This window comes from Condylura cristata, unplaced genomic scaffold (assembly GCF_000260355.1).
Source record: "Condylura cristata isolate star-nosed mole 26May11 unplaced genomic scaffold, ConCri1.0 scaffold00012, whole genome shotgun sequence".
In the NCBI taxonomy this organism is placed as follows: Eukaryota; Metazoa; Chordata; class Mammalia; order Eulipotyphla; family Talpidae; genus Condylura; species Condylura cristata.
Genome location: NW_004567113.1, coordinates 2,769,343 through 2,788,441, shown reverse-complemented (window position 1 = coordinate 2,788,441; position 19,099 = coordinate 2,769,343). Strand labels below are relative to the sequence as shown.

General features: G+C 37.3%; 1 protein-coding gene across 2 annotated transcripts in view; it reads right to left on the bottom strand.

Annotated features, from left to right (window-relative positions):
* The window catches only part of UNC5C (unc-5 homolog C (C. elegans)), a 373,518-nt gene that overhangs the window by 85,208 nt on the left and 269,211 nt on the right, over positions 1–19,099 (bottom strand). For both annotated transcript variants that reach the window (XM_004681110.2, XM_004681109.2), the window contains exon 4: positions 16,417–16,520. In XM_004681110.2, coding sequence (XP_004681167.1) covers positions 16,417–16,520 — 104 coding nt within the window. The remainder of the gene's footprint in view (positions 1–16,416; positions 16,521–19,099) is intronic.

Here is a 19,099-nt window from a genome sequence, read left to right as displayed (position 1 = left end):
GGGCGGGTCAGGAGAGGTCTGCCACGTCACCTCCGGGGTGGGTGAGAATCAAACTCATGCTGAAGTGGCTTTAGCGTCTTAGTGTGTGCTTTAACCCGCTGTGCTACCAAGGAGGGTCCGGCACAGGCATTTTTAATGGGTACAATTTTTATCTAATACCATTCCATAAAATTCTGTCCTATAGCTACTCTCTGACTACACTTATAAAGATGCTGTGGTTCACCCATGTTAAATCTAAATGAACACCTGGTTTGTTATTTTCTTTTGCAACATTCCCTGAGACAGGATGCTGAGTAGTGTGTCGTGCTCTGTGGAACAATTTCACATTATTTAACATCCAAGGAAAAGGTGGGGGGCGGGGGAAGTATTGTCACAATACTTCTCTAGCCACAACATGTTGACAAATAGGAAAAAGAAAAATTATCTAAAAGACACAAATTTGAAAGGGCATATGTCAATCCCACACCATTCTTGGTTCCACCTTGCTGAATACTGCATGCAGCGAGTGAACTCACAGGTCACTTCTTCAATCTCCTTGGCTTTATGGCACTGTGGGTCATCAAATATTAATGTTTGGGTGATCTTCCTTAATTTCAGCAAACTGCATATGACTTTTTTCCTTTAACAGATTAAATAAACCTAAATATATGAACTCAACTCAAACCTGATCCTTTCTTGGGTGTCTTAAGTCATCCATAACTAAGTAGGTCCCCAACATCCTAAAGGCAAACCAATAACAAAATTACCCCTTAGCACTCCTGTCAAATATGCTTCTCAATTACGCTTTCCTTTGCTATTAAACTGACTGAAAACAGAATATTCCCAGTCTCGATACATAAATTGGCACATTCACTTTTCAATTTACTGTTTCTGGATAACCGTTACTTCTTTTCTCATGTGTTTCAGAGGTGACCAGCTATCTCTATCACCCCAGTCAAATGAATGGCACTGGGACTTTCTCTTTCCTCGCTGTTTCATGGCCACCTGATGACTTGTCCTTGTAAGCCCTCCTACTGGGCCCTTCATTTCACTCAATATTTTCATATAGTCCTCATCAGAATAACTCCTTTGTGTGGTCCTCTTTTACTTGTTTTGGCACTTGTCTGAAACTTTGTGCATAATATTCACCTGGAGAGCTTTAAAGTCCTCCCTTGACCTAGGTTCGACATGCAGGCTTATTAATCTGGCTGACAAAGGGCCTGGGCATATGTGTTTTTAAGTTTCTTCCGCTGATGTTCTTGTGCAGATAGGCTTGCTAACAAATGGTTGTTATCTCACTCACTGTCGTAGCAGTTAGTTCAAAAATCACTAATGTCAGTTTCAATTATTATTAAGTTCTACTCAAATTCCTAGTTAATTTCTAGGTAATTCCATCAAAAGTTTCAACAATGTGGAAAGCATAACAGGTGATATGTTGATTTCAGAAATTAATCAGTTCTTTCTCTGTAAATGTGGCCCTCCTGATTTTTCAAACTATTGGCACATTATCAACACATCCCTAAAATCAAACTTACTGAAATGTTCACCTCTCTTTTCAAAACAATTCCATTATTTTATAGATTTTTCCTAAATATTTCTCAGACTCGGGTCGCTCATCCTTGTCCCAGTCTTCTTTAAATTGCAGATACTGTTATTGTCTTTTAAGAACTCTGTTTTTATTTTTTTAAAGATTTGTTTTTGTTTATTTATGCACACAAGAACTGGAGTACATGCCAGAGGTTTGGAAGCAGAACATGAAGATCTACTGAAATACACACTGAGGGGAACAGTGGGAAAGACAGGGGTTGTGTGCTGTGCCATGAGGCCATGGATGGAACTCATGCAGCAGTGACTGGTGATAGCTTGATAGGGAGACCCAGAACTCTGCTTTTATTTTTTGATGGCTTTGCTATTCTGAATATTCTTTATTGCAGGGACACTGGTTCACACCAATGGATATGATTTAGAGGTATGGGCTCACACCTCTTCTAATGTGTTACCAGACCACACCTAACCAAAGCACCTGCAATTCCAGAAATTCTTATTCAAAAGTAAATCTTAAAATCAACAATTTTAACAACAAAAAACTCCATTATGTTACTATTTGTAGGATATAATAAAAATTTTAAATGTGCTATAAGAAACCAAAAATTTATTATTTAGCAAATCATGTGTAGCAATAGCACAACAGCCACAAAAGTATTTACTTTTAGAAAACTGATGAGATGGCATAAGTAGTTTTTAAATAAAGCGCTTTTTCTCAAAGGATGTATTTGTCTAGGTATTACCTCATTAGTTCATGAAAATCAACAAAACAATGGTGCACAGATGTGGCTGGTTGGTGGAACTGGCCTTTAAGAATTGAACCTAAAAGTACATGCAGATGTTGATGTATTATGATCTACACTGAAAAACATTACTATAAAATAAAGGAGAAAACCCCTAAACTGAGTGAAATTCCAGTACTGTGCAGTGAGTTACTTTTACTGTTACTGGAAAAACATAGGCTTTGGAGTAGGCCAGATTTGGCTATGTGTCCCAGCCCTCCCTTTGGCTAAGTCCTCAAGTGCACAAAGTGGGGACCTTCCCCTCCTCACTTGTGGAAAGATTTGATGGTACATGGATGGGAAAACACCTAAAATTAGGAAGCTGCCAGTAAGTTTTGTCACCTTTCTTCTGTGACAAAATTTCTTCAACACAACTCTATCAATACACTTTAAATACTGATCATGTATTGTTCCTTAGTATCACAATTAAGAGCATACATTTCTGTGACTTTGTAGTTTAATCAGGTAAAACACACACACACACACACCACTTACATACATATAACACACATATCTATTTAAAATTTCTCCATATATACGTATATGGAGAAATCTGACTTTGAATTTACCACTGCATAGGACAATAGGTCATGCTTTTGAGTCTTCATTCAGAAAACCTTTCCAGTGAGGAAAGTTTCCCCTTTCTTGCAGCCTTTAATGTCTCAGTGCATGTACTAGAAAAGGGGTCACAGTTCTAGCATACTTTTATGGGGACTGGGTCCCAGCTCTCATAGTTGGAGAGTAACAATGTTGGGAAATCCTTCCAACCACCATATCCTTCAGATCTATTGATGCCTTCAGTCTGACATTGAGCTCACAGCATTAACAAGAATAATAATCAGTATTATTAATGAAGATGAACAAATCCCAACTTGATTATAGGCTTTGGGACAGGAACATGTTGATCGCAAATTGTGTGTTCCAAAACAAGGTGCATAAAATTGCCTTTTCTTCTTGTGTATGGTGTGATTTTACAATCACATTTTTTTAGGGCTCCTGGATGCATGTTTTTATAGTACCGCTATTACTGATATTTCACAATACAGAACTACTGGTTATATAAGTAAAAAAAAAATGTGTTGCAGTAAAATATGGAGGTCAATTTTCCATGGTTTCCATAACCTCTTCTGAGGAGCTACTCCAATATCTAACAATCCTATGGTTCAAAAAATTCAGTTATCTCTTCTCTAAATACTTTACTTCTCAGTTTAAATTATGTTTTATTTATATCATTAACAGAGTCAGAAAAATGTGGATTAACATTCCCAGTGGTTTACTCTTTTATAGCTCATAATTAAACATGAGTAAATTATAATCCATAGTTTAATACTGACTTCCAAAATTTAAATTCAAACTTTATTCAATTTCTAGCTCAACTCTAGTTAAACTTCATAAAAGTTAGACTACCTCAGATAAATTCCAAAACCTCCAATGTTGATAATATGTGTGTGTTGATAATATGCAGTGGGGGAATCACTTACATAAGGAAATTACTTTCCAAACAGCATTTATCTTCAGTATGTTTTCACAGTTTACTACTAAAAGTGTTTATAGCATATGTATGCTCATTTATGTTTCACTATTTTAAAATAAATGACAAATATTTTGGGCTTAACGATGTATAAAACTAAGTTAACAGCATGTCTCCATGTCTCCTTTTTTTTTTTTTTCATTATTCCTCAAAACCAGGGATAAAAGGACATATGTGAGGATGACTCATGTATTAGATTTTTTGTGCCTCAACTCGTGTTAGTGATCATAACTATTTTTAAATATATTATTGTTTGTTCTGAGTTATCCTTTGTTTTAAGTGAACAATGTTAGAGTAAGAAAGAAGAATTTAAAATCCATAATTATAGCTATAATTTCTGATCAATTGCATGCAAAATAAGAATGGTGACAACATAGTTGATGCCATAATAGCATATGATGACATTATTTTACTTTTAGATAGCAGAAATTCATAGCCAAATATTTCTAAAAATTGAAAATGTAACCAGTATTTGATAGAGTATGTATAACTTAAATTTTAAGCTTTTAAAAAGCTTGATCTTTGATTAGGAGATGCTTTGACTACTTTCAAGAAAACTAATGTGTTGACTTCACAAATCTCTTCTCCATTCTGACAGAATTAACTTACGGGTAATTATTTGTATTATGAAATGATTTCACCACAACTCCAGCTCTGCCAAGTATTGGTCGCAAATGCCAATAAAGCAAGTAAAATTAATGTATTCATTAACCAGAGAAAACACCAATGTTAAGTTACATGTACACATATAAACAGAAATAATAACATATTAAATATCTGATGTCGACCTTCCTATTTACAACACCTTCAGCATGACTCCATAGGTTGAAGTTTCTGTTTTTTCTATTTTTCAGTGTGATCTTTTATATCAATAAAGTTGAATTGCCGGGCCCTCCCTGGTGGCACAGTGGGTTAAAGCACTGCCTGAGAAGCTAAAGCCACTTCCCCATGGGTTCGATTCCCGCCTGCCCCGGAGGTGACCACATGGCGTGGCAGACCTCTCCTGACCCGCCCGCTGCTCCCCTCAGCAGTGTACTTTGTCTATCTGCTGTTTTGCTCCCTACTCTGTCTCTGGTGAATTCTCTCACCGCCCTTGAGCTTCTGGCCTGTACCCCAGTTCTGTATGTACAAATAAATAAATCTTTAAAAAAAAATTGAATTGTCATTGAGATTTTAATACTTACGTTTAAAGACTTGTGTCTTTCTATAATTTGAGTAAACAACATGCCTGCCTCTTAAGGCAGAGTGATTTTTTGTAAGGAAGGAAAGCCCATTTAAATTCTTAGGAGACAGTTGAACTTTGGTCACAAACTTACTAACAATGAGAGGTGGTCAGCACTGCAAGTCACTATTGGCTCTCTCTGGTCTTTTGATATATGAACTTGTTAGCTTTGTGATTGGCTAAGGAATGGTCTCATCATATACATCAATAATAAAGAGCAAAGCACCTTGGATTTCCCTTATTCTATTCTATTCCCCTATGAAAGACAGATGTGTTGTGTCTAATTATTCACTGATTGGTATCGGGAGAAACATTAACATAATTGGCACATTTGTTCTAATTAACTGAGGAAAACTGCCACATGCCACCCAACATGAAAAGTGAGTCCAGCACCATTAACTGGAAAAATTTGCATCTATTAGAAAGGTTAGTTTGTTAAACTCAAACTGGGGCCCATCAAATCAGAACACTGAGATTGAAAATGACACAACAGAGTTGAGAAGAGTATGAACACCTAAGAGAATGGAGATTCAGCCTAGATTTGTTGTGTGCAGACACATTAATCAAACAAATGGGAAAAGCAATTATGGAACAATTATCAAATGCACACAAAACCTAGCCAAGCTTCTAGGAGGAGCATTAGCTAGAAGCTGGGAGTCATCCAAATTTTACTGACTGGTTTAGAAGTAACAAGTTTGAAGCGTTTTCAATATTTGTTTGTTTTACCTAACCCTTTAGAGGAGAGGGTCTAAAATTTTGCTGCATTTTAGAATCAAAACTGTTAACTCATTATTTTTGGGCTGGGGCCTATGTATCAGGATTCTCTAACAGCGCTCAAGTGATCTAGTGCATCCACACTCAGGAACCAGAGCTGCAGTCACCTGATTAACTTGTCTAAATTCCTGATTCAAATTGAGTGGCTTTGACTGGGGCCTGAGATTCCACATTTCTTAGAAGGCAGAGGTCATGTCAACAGAAAGAATCAATGCCTCATGCTCTGAATTGTAAGGCCTTGACAATTCTAATTGCAGCTACAGTTAACAAGCCTTCCGAAGACTTTCACCAGGTACAATTTAGCTCCAGAATTTGAATTCCCAGAACTATGTAATTCTGGTTTCTCATACAGGTAACAGTCGTCTCACCATCCCACAGGTGCTTCAGATGGCCAAGAATGACTCCTCATGATGGAATGCAAATAAAGGTTTTTTACTCTTAAAAGTAGTCTATAAAAACATGTCTTATAACACAAGAAGTGAAAGGACATAAAAAATGGAAAGACAAAACAGTCCCTCTCCCCAATGTGCTATTTTTGTGGTGCTTTTATTCCAGATGCTTTTTCTATTCAAGAAGCGAAAGGTACTTTGGCTTTTGCAACCATTCATTTCTCAGGTTCACAATAAAATAAGACCCTCATCCTTTTCTGTACCAAATACTGCCCAACATGATTTGCAATTTCACTAAGTTGGTGAAGGTATATGTTTTAAAAATGTCTAGTGTTTAAGCAAGTTGAAATTATACATTTTTGACGATTGTAAATGATAACCAAAGAACAACAACAAAAAAAGTCTGTGGAAAGTGTGGTGACATTTACTTAGCTGTTTGTAACTTTTGCAAAAGGAAGGGGTTTGCTAAGAAAGGGAATTTGTTTTCCTGCTGGGGAAACACTGCCTTAATTGCACATATGTCTGGCTCATTGCTTTTGAGAGTTGAACGTACACAGAACATATTGTCGATATGAACTTGTCTTGAAATCTGAAAACTTCCATTTCTAAAGCCTAAGTTCAACTCTGAGGAGATAAAAACATGTTGGCAAATAGAGACACCTCTCAAAAAAGCCCAAAGTAGAGTGGCTCTATCCAATAATATCTTCCAGGGTGGCAAAATGACACTGAAATGTTATGCTGAATGTTCCGAAGCCAAAGGAGTATCAATTGACTTGTCCATGCCTAGCTCTTAACCAGTTTTACAATAACCTTGCCTTTCAGCTTATGAAGCACTCAACATTTCTTCTTATTTATCAACTAAGAGTGTTTTGGACTCTTGGTAGGTCTGTTCAACTTTAAAAAATTCAGGCTCTTTGCTCTCTATAACATGGAAAATTATTAAAATAAATTCCAAATCAATTGAACATATTCAAGAAGCAGTCAGTCTTTCAGAAACAAGGCCTCTGCAATGAAAGGTCCTCCTGCCCTATAGTGAGGGACACAGACTTGGTCATGGCCTGTAGCTGATGTGCCACTGAGAGATTGCATGTGACTAGATCTACTAACCACTGACCACTGATTTTAGATCTAAGAAATAGCTGTTAGTGGCCTAATGTAGTTATCATGGGATATCTGACTTTCTTCTGAAATCTAATTATTTTATAATTTTATTCACTTACAACTTAAAAAAAAATATTCAGATTAATTTATTCCCAAAAGAAATTAAAATATCTCCAGTTTCTCTCTTTCCTTCTCCATTTTTTCTACTTCAATCCTAAGACAAGCAACCATCTTCTTTTTCTTGGATTAAGGGAATATCCCCTAAATGGTGACCCTGCTTCCATAGTTACAATTCTAAGTCTATTTTACACACAGGAGCAAGAATAATCTCTGAAAGATATATATCCTTGATCCTTGAATAAAATAGAATGGAACAAGACTGCTTACATGCAGACTTTTTTCTATCTTTGGGTTCCACATTTGACTAGTTGAATCCACAGATATGGAAATTACAGATAAGGATGATAGACTATAAAGGGCTTGAGTATCCAGGGATTTTGGCCTCTGCAGTACCGTTGATAGTGTCTAATTGCTCATGAATACCAAAAGATGACTGTAGTTAAGTTTTGGAGGAATTAAAAGTTATATGCAGATTTTTCACTGTGCTCTGGTGATCACTCCTTACCCCAACATTGTTCAAGCATCCACTGTGTATCAATTCCTTATTTAAAAATATACAGTGATTTTTTTCATGCATTCAAATAAAACTTTTAACCCCTTACCTCCTCCTCCCCATCTCTCTCTCTCATTCAAATCCATGACCTTATTCTCCCTTTGGCTGACTGAAGGTCTACCTCCCTCTTCAAGACTATGTGTCTCAAGAAACTAGTTTCCTTTTTAATCTGTAACCACATCAACCCCTTTCAAGATGATTCTACTCCCCTGCCTAGGGATTCCTAACCCAGATCTTTTCAAGACTAACTCATTTCTATCTTTGAGATGTCAGCTCAAATTGTCCCCAGATAGACTGTCTTTGGATTGTGAAGTAATATCACACCCTGACAACCACCAACCAAATAAAGCAAGAACTGGCCTTGTATTTCTTTTAAATTGTAAGTATCTGACATATATGCCTACTCTTGTTTAGTCATATGTTTGTTTTAACCTTTAGGGACTTTGACTGACTTGTATCTCTGTGAGTAGAAATCTACCAGGCACATAAATGACTGGAAAACAAATATTTCTGGAATAAGTGTATTAATGATTAAAAAATAAAAGCTGCTATAGGCTCAGAGGAATGACTAAATATCTTCATAAGTCAAACTCCAAATCTAAGTCAGAGAAGACTGAAGTAGTTCAGCCTTTGTTCTCCAAAAACCAACACTAATTATTATTTTAATTTTATTACTAATTTAAAATTTAGTTTATATAATCTCTGCATCTAATTACTGGATTCAGATATTCGGGAGAAATACATATAGGATGGCCAAAGTGCAGATGTACATTCGTAAATGCTGACTGAGCTAATGTAAGTTTGCAAGTGACTGTTAGTAAGGGAGCCCAAAACTTCCACAAACCTGTTTGCAGGGTTGAAACTCATCATCAAAACTCCTTCTTGTCACTACACACAGGCTCGGAGAAAATGCCAACAGATATTCTGGGCACTGAAAGCAGTGTCTCCCTCCAAATTGGTATTCAAATTATTTTTTTCTCTGTAAACCTCTCTCTCTCTCTCTTAACTCTATAAACTTCTTTTGCCTGCAAAGAATATAAAGCACAGCTTGGGAGACAATGCACCTGCATAGAGTGCATTGGTACTAAGTTCTAGTTATGAGGGGTTCGCAGGGAAACATGCAGGCCTCTGGCGAAACGTTGTTGTGCAGCAGCATTAATAATCAATTAGACGGGAGCCACCGAAGCTGTAGAGTTGGCAGAAACCACAGCCATCACAGCTTTTTGCCCCAGCAGTATCAGCTTAAAATATCTGTTCCCTGTTATCAAGACTAAACTCAGCAAAATAATCTATTCTTTTTTGCACTTCACCCCATATTTTCCCACTTGCTAATTAGAGATGCAAATGTTGATAAATAGGATGATGGTTTTTAAGCACAACTGGGTCAATAGTTGAACACTGTGCCCTAGTCCTCTAATTAAACTCCTAAGAAAAATAGCTCAATTATAATTAGAGAAACAATTATCCACTTGTTAAAGGTGAAACAAGTCACAGGTTTTAGTGAAAAATTCAGTTTTGTTTTTTCTGTCACACCAACAAATCTTGAACCCATTGATGTTCTGGTCCTAGTACTCCCCCAAACAGGTAATCTGATGAAATAAAGCAACTCTGAGTATATTTCTGGTTCACTATGTGACAGCAACATTTGCTAGCCATAAACTAAAATGAGGAAAGAGGGATTCAGTTCATAGAGTGCTGCTATTACACCTCCAGAGCAGCCCTGCACCCCACTCACCAGCATATTAATTTTCTGGATACTTTAGGGAGAAAAGTGAGGTTTGTCTGTTGAAAGGAAGGAATATCTCTCCCCAGAAATGGAAGAAAACGTTCTATTTTTGGCTTGATCTTAACAAAGGAGATATTAAAAATACTGAGCAGTGCTCTCCCTGGTGGTTCAACCTGATAAGGCCCAGCCCTGCTACGCTAGCTGAAGCCACTTCAGTGCAAGTTCAATCCCCGGCCCTAGAGGTGACCCACATGGCGTGGCAGACCTCTCCTGTCTCTCCTGCTGCTCCCCTCAGCAGTGTACTTCATTGATCTGCCTGTTCTGCTCCCCACTCTGTCTCTGGTGAATCCTCTCACTGCCCCTGCACTTCTGGCCTGTACCCAGTTCTGTATGTTTAAATAAATAAATCTTCAAAAAATACCAAGCAATAGCATTTTAGAGTACCTTTGGGATTTCTTTTCTTTTCTTTTGCCTAGTCTACTTTTACTTTTAATGTGATTATTAGCCTGCCTTATTATGTCCTTGAACTTAGGTAATTCCCAATGGTTTCCTTTTGTCCCAGACTTGCCCGTCCCCTTGTGCCCCTCTCTAGAAGTTGCCTTGTACTTAGGGCAAGTTTTTAGGTCTCAGTGGCCCCAAGTTGGCCCAACTCTGTTGGGCTGGACATTTACAAGGGGATGGGTAACTTAGGGTATTTCCTTGGGAAACTGTTACCCTTTGTTCTCCCTCTAAGAATACTAATCCTATTAAAGTTTTTTCACACTAAGAGTGTGCTTTGTCTTTATATAGTGGATGGCAGAACCTCTTTAAAGAGTGCAGGTTTGGAGGTCCCAGGGTACCCTTCCATTTGCACATTAGTGGTCCTAAACAAACTACCGCTTGATTTTTTTCCAGAGCGTCATGGAATTCTTTTCTCAAAAAGATACTAAGGATGTTCGATTCCTATTTTCTCCCAACATATCCAATGGAATCCCTCTCCTTCATCTTATTAAATTTACTTATCAAATATACAAATAACCTACATTTTACTGGTATTACAGATAAACCATGAACAAACTCCCTTCCTGCTCTCTCTTTCATCACAAGAGAGTACAAAGATATATTTCAACTTGAGTAGTAGTGAGAGCTACAGAAAACCATGGTTCATAAGGACTGGCTTTTGGCGGGTCACTCAGGTTGGCCCAGGCCGGGTGTTAAATCCTAAAATAATTCTCTTTCTGTTGCTAAATGACCAAATGTCCCTCAGTCCATGCACTGCCTGGCTCCCAGGGGTCCCTGGGCCATCTAAAGTTTCAGCAGCTAAGGTTCAAGGCCTTCAGACTCTGATCTTGTCCTTAAGCTGCTCTATACTTGTTAAAAACCATGCTAAATAATTTCCTTAGTTAAAAGAACAGACCAGAAGCGGTAACAGCCAAGCCTAGAGCTCTGAGATCCTTGGGTCCTCACCACCTAATTTTTAAAAATCTATTACTATTAAGATGAATTTGTGGTCAAAACTGTACCACCCGAAGAGACATAACATATGGAGTCTTGGTTTGGCCTCTCCCTCCTCTGAGATCCTGAGATTTTCTTTGTTGCACACTCTTGTTCATTGGGTAGCCTCAAGCCAGATTTCTTCTTTTGAGAGAAACCATGAAGACCGGTCCAGTGTCTTGGAATCATGAGAATTATGTGGGCAAAAGTAACCTTAAAAATCAGAGGTGTTGGGCCCTCCCTGGTGGCGCAGCGGGTTAAAGCATAGCACTAAGAAGCTAAAGCCACTTCAGCATGAGTTCGATTCCCGCCTGCCTCGGAGGAGATCCACATGGCGTGGCAGACCTCTCCTGACCTGCCCGCTGCTCCCCTCAGCAGTGTACTTTGTCGATCTGCCTGTTCTGCTCCCCACTCTGTCTCTGCTGAATCCTCTCACGCTCCGCATCTCTGGCCTGTACCCCAGTTCTGTATGAATGAATAAATAAATCTTTAAAAACAAAATCAGAGGTGTTGATGGGCCTTCCCTGGTGGCGCAGCGGGTTGGAGCATAACACTGTAAAACTGGCCATGGCCGCTTCAGTGTGAGTTCTATTCCTCGCCCCGGAGGTGATCCATAGGGCACGTCACACCTTTCCTGACCCGCTTGCTGCTCTCCTTAGCAGTGTACTTCATCGATCTGCCTGTTCTGCTCCCCACTCTGTCTCTGGTGAATCCTCTTACTGTCCCTGCACCTCTGGCCAGTTCTTGTATGCATCAGTAAATAACTCAGAGGTGTTGGGAGGGAAAATAGGAAGTAAAATAGCTCAGCAGGAAAAAGGCAAATGCCCAATAGTGTGACTTGTATGCGGTATACAGAAAAGCCAAACTATGAATCAGGTAAAGACAAGTTTAAAACTAACCCTTGCCCACGCCCCAGAGGTGACCCACATGGCACAGCAGACCTCTCCTGACCCACCCGCTGCTCCTTTCAGCAGTGTACTTTGTTAGTCTGCCTGTTCTGCTCCCAGCTCTCTCTGGTGAATCCTCTCACCACCCTGTACCTCTGGCCTGCACCACAGTTCTGTATGCATAAATAAATAAATCTTAAAAAAAAAAAAACAACTATAAAAAAAAAAAAAACAACTAACCTTTATAAGCTGACCCTAGAACTGAGGCCATCAGAAGGGTATAGGGCGGAGGAGGGGTGAAGACAAAATGGGGAGGGATTACAATGGACTATGGTGGTGAGATATGGCTGATTTAGTGACTGGTGTATTGATATGGGAATAGCTGAGGGGCAGCATACTACACTGCCAAAATCTGACAATAATGTAAGCCAACATTACCTCAATAATAAAAATGTTAAATTCAGCATGACTAAAGCTTCAGTCCACCCAAGTCATGATCCAAGTACTGTCTACTTAGTTGTAACTGTTACTATGAAATAGATGAGATTTGGAGTATTCATACTTAATGGTGTCTTTCTAAGATTTTTGAAATTAAGGATTTAATAAAATAGTTGAAAAAGATTAATGAGTTGCTATATTTACATTATCAAGAGATTGTAAAATAAATATTTACATAAACTGGGAACCCTCCATTGTCCATTTTAAAGCTTACAAATATTAACTTCACTTGTAGATTTTTATGGACCACAACACAAGCAGGTGGCTAGAGGACACAAAAGAGCATCTTGGAGATTCTTTCAGAACACAAGCCTCATGGCTCCATACCTCACACTTACCAGCAGAAGTACAATGTGCTCAGTGACTATTTAGAAGTCAAGAGATTGAATAAATTCTTCTGTGGATCAATAGGTGATGATATAATAATAGTATTAATAGTGACTGATGTTGAGTGATTTTGATATATTCTAAATGATTTCTGTATATCATTTCTTTTAACCACACAACTACACTCTGTAGAGGTATAATTATCTCCATCTTAACACTGAGTGGACTTAAGTAAAGATTTGAAATACCTTGTCAAAGTCAAAGAGTTAAAGACACTGAACCTTAAACCTAGAGTTCTATAAGAAAAAATATTTAAAATTTGATAGTGGATAATAATGCCAAGTGAGGGGGAACAATTAGATATTTTTACTTATTTCTTGGAAAAGCTTACACCATTATTTCACCAAAGGAGTTGCCCTTGCAACTTAAGATTTGTAGAGTGCTTTAAAAATTTACTGATTTGGAGGGGAACAAAGAAAAGCATTACCTTGTGATATTCTGCAAAGAATATATCTGATTACTTCCTTAATGGAGCTAAACACACAATTATAAAACAAATATCAATTGAACTGATTGGTCGTGACATCACTGAGCATTTACTATTTCAGAATCATTTGGGTTGGAAACAGGAAAAGCACAATTCCTTGCCCGGCCACTGATATCAAAAGGACTTACTTTATTTATAGTAAAACATAAGAGTTTTGCCTGCTAGTTCCCTTTAAGGACATTATTTTATTCTATGCTGTGTTTTTATGTTTTATCTTTCATAAAACAAGTGAAATATTAAAAAGGAATTTATTATCTCTAAAATCAAATAGATTTATAATTCTTTAAATCACCAAGTTACCTTTCATTTCTAATTTATCCATCCCTCTTGAGCAAATGATAGTTGTAATGTGTCATGTTACGACATTCATTAGCTTTTTGAGCTTAGTGATTTTCAGGGTGTTGAAAAGAATCTACATAGGAATTTATTAGCCTGTTCTTGAGCATGTATGTTTGATCTCTCTTCTAACTTCAAACACACACACACACACACACATTAAATTAAATATAGTTCTTTGAATGTCAAATGGCTGTATGATTTTTGAGCTTGCCAAGTGTTAATTGGTCTCTTCCCCAGTGATGATACAAATAAAATTCACAGCCAATTAGTTTGCAGTCAGGAATTTTTACTCCTTGACAAACTGGTTCACTTTGTAAAGAAGACTACAAAAATGTAGAAATTACTGAACTCTCTTTACTGAAAGATTTTGTATAGATCAATTATCTTTAATAAACATCAAGTAATCAAGGTTATAGTTACCATGTTACACATGATATGTTTTAACATTCATGGTAGCTTACTAGAGGATATTTGGAAATATAATGAAAGAGACAAATGCACTAATATAACAAGTTAAATAAAATACTGAACAAATAAGAGTTGCCTCCTTTCTAATCACCTAATATCATGCTGAGTTTCAGTATTAGAAGACAAAGGTTTGGTGTGGTTGAACTAAACAGTAGTAATCACGCAATGTCTTTGACCGAATGCTAGAAAGGCTATAGGGTGTAAAAAAGAAAAAAAAAAATCACTGTCTTCTTTCAATGTAGGAAAGGACATTTAATTAGGAGTGTGAAATTCTTTGCATTGACTGAATCTTTAATTGATTCAAAGACATATGAATGATTGTAATGGAAAAAGTAGTTATTTTCTACGTGCCTTGCTTAAATTTTAATTGATCTATTATTGCTATAAATTTGGAAAGAACAATAAGACATTTAATTTTGTTGTTATGGGATCATCTAGCTGAGATGATTCTATCTTTGCCTGAATCTTCAATAATCTGGAAAACTATGAGAAGTCTAGTAGTAGGTGCATGTTTAACTATTAAACATATGTTTTAAAGATTTATTTATTTATACATAAAGGACCTGGGGTACAGGCCAGAGATGTGATGGGTGAAAGGATTCACCAGAGACAGGGTGAGGAACAGAACGGGCAGACTGAAATACACTGCTGAGAGGACCAGCAGGTAAGGCAGGAGAGGTCTGCTGCTCCATGTGGGACAGCTCCCCAGTCAGGGATAGAACTCGTGCTGCAGTGCCTGTGGGCCTGTGGATAGGTTCTTTTTTTTTTTTTTTTTTTTAAGATTTATTTATTTGTGCATGCAGAACTGGGGTACAGGCCAGAGGCTCAGGGGCGGCGAGAGACTTCACCAGCGACAGAGTGGGGAGCAGAACAGGCAGATCTACGAAGTACACTGCTGAGGGGAGCAGCGAGAGGGTCAGGAAAGGCCTGCCGCACCATGTGGGGAATTGAACTCATGCGAAAGTGGCTTTAACTTCTTAGTGCTGTGCTTTAACCCGCTGCGCCACTAGGGAGGGCAGTGGATAGGTTCTTAGTATTGTTCTGTAACCCGCTGTGCATCAGGAAGAACCCATATTAAACCTTTTTTGGAAAAATTTTTAAGTCCCAGCAAATTCATAAATAGGGAAAATTTAAAGTTTTTTTAACAAAATCTCAGAAACTAAAATATATGCCCTAAATTGTAACAATTAAAAAAAGCAAACTTGCAAAGCAATAAAAATACAATTTAATGTATCAATAAAGATCAGCAATTCCAAGGGACTCAATGTATTCTTGGTACCAACAAGTTGTAAATGACTGATATGCTACTTATCAAAGTCATTCTGCACTCACAGAACACTGGCTAGGCTAAGATATTGGTGGCATGTCTCCTAGTGGTCAAGGACATGAATACATTTTTTTGAAATTCAAATTACTTGTTAACAAATGGAAAACACAGTATTAGATGAATTTTCTCAACATCTAAAATTGGTGGTTAATTTCTCAAGGAGAACCTAGACTCTCTTGTGGTCCTTTAGGCCTCTTTCCCACAGTCTCACTTCAAAGGACATTATATTGTTGATGGTGACAAAAAGTGATATTGAGTCTGACTCATGATATCTCCATGGCAATCATAAGCTTTGTTCAGTAAAGCAAAACAATGAAGATGAAGGGATTGATTTCAAGCTTATAGGATGAAACTAAATTGGCAGATGGTTCCTCTCTTGTGTTTCTGTTCATGGAATGTGGATATTTCTTTTAGATAGCTCTACAACATATGACAGAAAGTATATATGTTGTGTGCAATGGCACACAAAGACATGCACCCTTCATGCAGTGGTTTGTATACTCTCAGGAACAATCATGAATTTGAGGGTATGTTATTTATATATATGTCATCTTTCTTTATGTAAGTGTGAGGTAAAATAGTGTTTCAATTTCTATTTTTTTTGAAACCAAGCTGCCTGTAACTTTGTCCAGTGGAGCATCCTAATTGACTCTCCAGTCATTAATCAGTTCCCAATCAATCTACTTTGCCAACAGCAGACAGTTAGGACTCCATTACCAACCATTCATCATGCCATACCCTAATTCACTGCACCATTAGCCATGGATTAGGCCTCTGGAAGAACAGCGAAGTGGCCATAGCTGAATGCTAAAAACTTGTATTACTTACTTCAGCCACTGGAATCCCTTCAGGAGGTCGACACTGGAGCAAGACTTCCTGTTCCAAAGATACTTCTTTTCCCAATGGTTCCTGCTCAAATGTCTTTCGTAGATCTGAATGGGCACAAGTAGTAAAATACATGACAAACTAATATTTACTCACTTATAGAAAGCACAATAACATGTTTTTGCTTAGTATCTCATGTATTTTATATAATTTAAACACATGTTAGCACTTTGCTATCATCTGGGTGACTATTTCCTGTGTGGTAGAACTTATGAAATTCTGAAGTGATAAGCTGTGTATACTTTAAGCTTCAGTGAATGTTTTAGAGAGCCTCATTATAATCAGCAGTGAAGATCAGTCATTGACCATCCTTATTATTTCTTCATAACAAATTATGATGATTACATTTGTTAATTAAAAAAAAATATTTTCATGATTCTTATATATTCAGAATCCCTTAAAAGCATAAATATGTTCCCTTTCTTCACCAGACTTAGTCCTGATACTGTAATAACTCTGAGATCTTCTTGACCAGCAATTCAAAAGCAAATTTCCTTTCCTGAAATAGAACAGAATGCTGGAGTCTGAAATAATGAATATAAATTTCTGAAATATCTCAAGCACAAGGTAGGAAAAAGTGCAATTATTAGGATAAATCCTGAAATAACTCAGTAAGTAATTATGTGAGCACTCTTTAATAAAGTTTATAAAGTCATTTCTGGTTGTATGTAGCAAGTACCTAATTATATATTTACATTGTAATAATTGCTAAGGCATATGCAGATGGACCTATAAATGTTAGAACCTGCTTCTCATTTGAGACAGAAAAGTTTTGAAAAATGAATAATTCAGCAGCCACGTTGAAGCAACATTTAAAAAAATCATACCCCAAAATTCATTTCATACATGCACAGTTCAGCAGCTACTCCTAATAATTTTACCCAGCTGACTTTATATATATATATATAAAAACTGTTCTGGCTTTTTATCCCATGTCCTTAATAAAGACTTAAAATCCCCAAATACTCATTCACCTATTGAACAAATGGGTGGAAATATGAAGATCTGGGGAGGCACATCCCTAATGTCTTTCAAAAAGTTATGAGAAAGGATCACTTAGAGAAATCCATGAAGAAAAAAAAAATCCATTACTCATTTTGCTACTTTTTAAAAACTTTTGCAGAAGAAATTTTAAGAGCTTAGGGGTTGTGAGAAAATTATGGATCAGTTTGAGTCTGAGGTAAGAAGAGACTCTCCAAAGGACAGAATTTCTACTAGAAGGGTACTTCTGGTCTAATCATCAAAAAACTATGTTCTGTGAACATTTAATAGCCATAGAGTTATTAGAACTTGAAAATAATCTAGACGGTATCTTCACTTCAAACATAAGGGATGTGTTGATCAAAGTACTATAAGATTCACAATGAAGTGGTGGCTGCATAAGAAACTGTGTGATCCTCAGCTGACACGCAGTCTGCATCTATGCATCTCCTCAGCATCACTTTTGATCAGTCTGTGACCTTCCAACAAGACCTTCAAACTCTTCTTTTTCTCTTCTGGTATGGTAGTTTTCTTTGTTTTTAATCTACATTAAGATACACATTTGGCAAAATACCAAATACCAACAAAAACAAGAACAATAATAGATTCAGGGATAAGATGTTCATGACAGGGTTTATTTGTTTGTGAGAAATGATTCTGAAAAATCTCCCATCTGATGTGGGATGAGGTGAAGGCATAATGATTAGAATTAGTTCTGAAACCAAATAACGTATTGACTCTGTCCTTTGTCAAATTAATCAGCATACCAAAAACTGAGGAGGGGGATAAAATTGGGTAATCTGTGTATGCAAATAGTCAAAGCAAGTTTCTTTGATGTTTATTATCTCTTTATGGATGATACTTTATTAGATACTTTTGATGAAGATAAAGACTATAAGAGTGAGCAAAATTTAGAAGTCTTTCTGTCCAGCTGTGTAATTGCAAGCTCGCAAAGGCCACGAAGGAAAGAAGGGAGGTCAGTGTCATGTACTGTGAATGCGAGAAGTGGACTATTGGTGGTAAGGAGCCAAAAAGGAGTTGAAATTCATATGATAGACCAGGAGAAAATGGAGTCTTGAGCTCATCTAGTGATAAAAAAATATAAGAACAGAAAGTAGATTCCAGAAGTAAATAATCCTTACATCTGGCAACACCAACATACCTGGAAAGTGCTGAGAGGTATGGATGTTGCTATATTTTTAGCTACTGCAGTTGTTAATTTGGTATAATCTTTAAATGTAATAGTTACAAATTGGGTAGGAAAGTGGAGAGAAAGATGGTATACTTATTTTGGTAGCTGTTCAGTTTGGGTGTCTAAAGATTTTCAAATGGAAAATTTCGGTAGGAACCGACTATAGTTTTTCAACCTCAACACTACTGTGCTTCATTGTCTAGAAGACAAATGAAGCACTGGAAATACACAATTAGAAGGGGAGACACTGCAGCCTAAAAAAAAAGAGGAAAACCATCTAGCAAAAATGTCACAGAGTTGAACAAAGTGGAGAGAACCAAAGAGACACATTTCAGAAAAGCCAAGAGCAAAATAGTTTTAAGAAACAGGGAGGTCAGGCCCACCCTGGTGGCACAGCACTAAGAAAGTTGCACCATGAGTTCGATCCTGGCCATGAGGATGATCCACATGGCA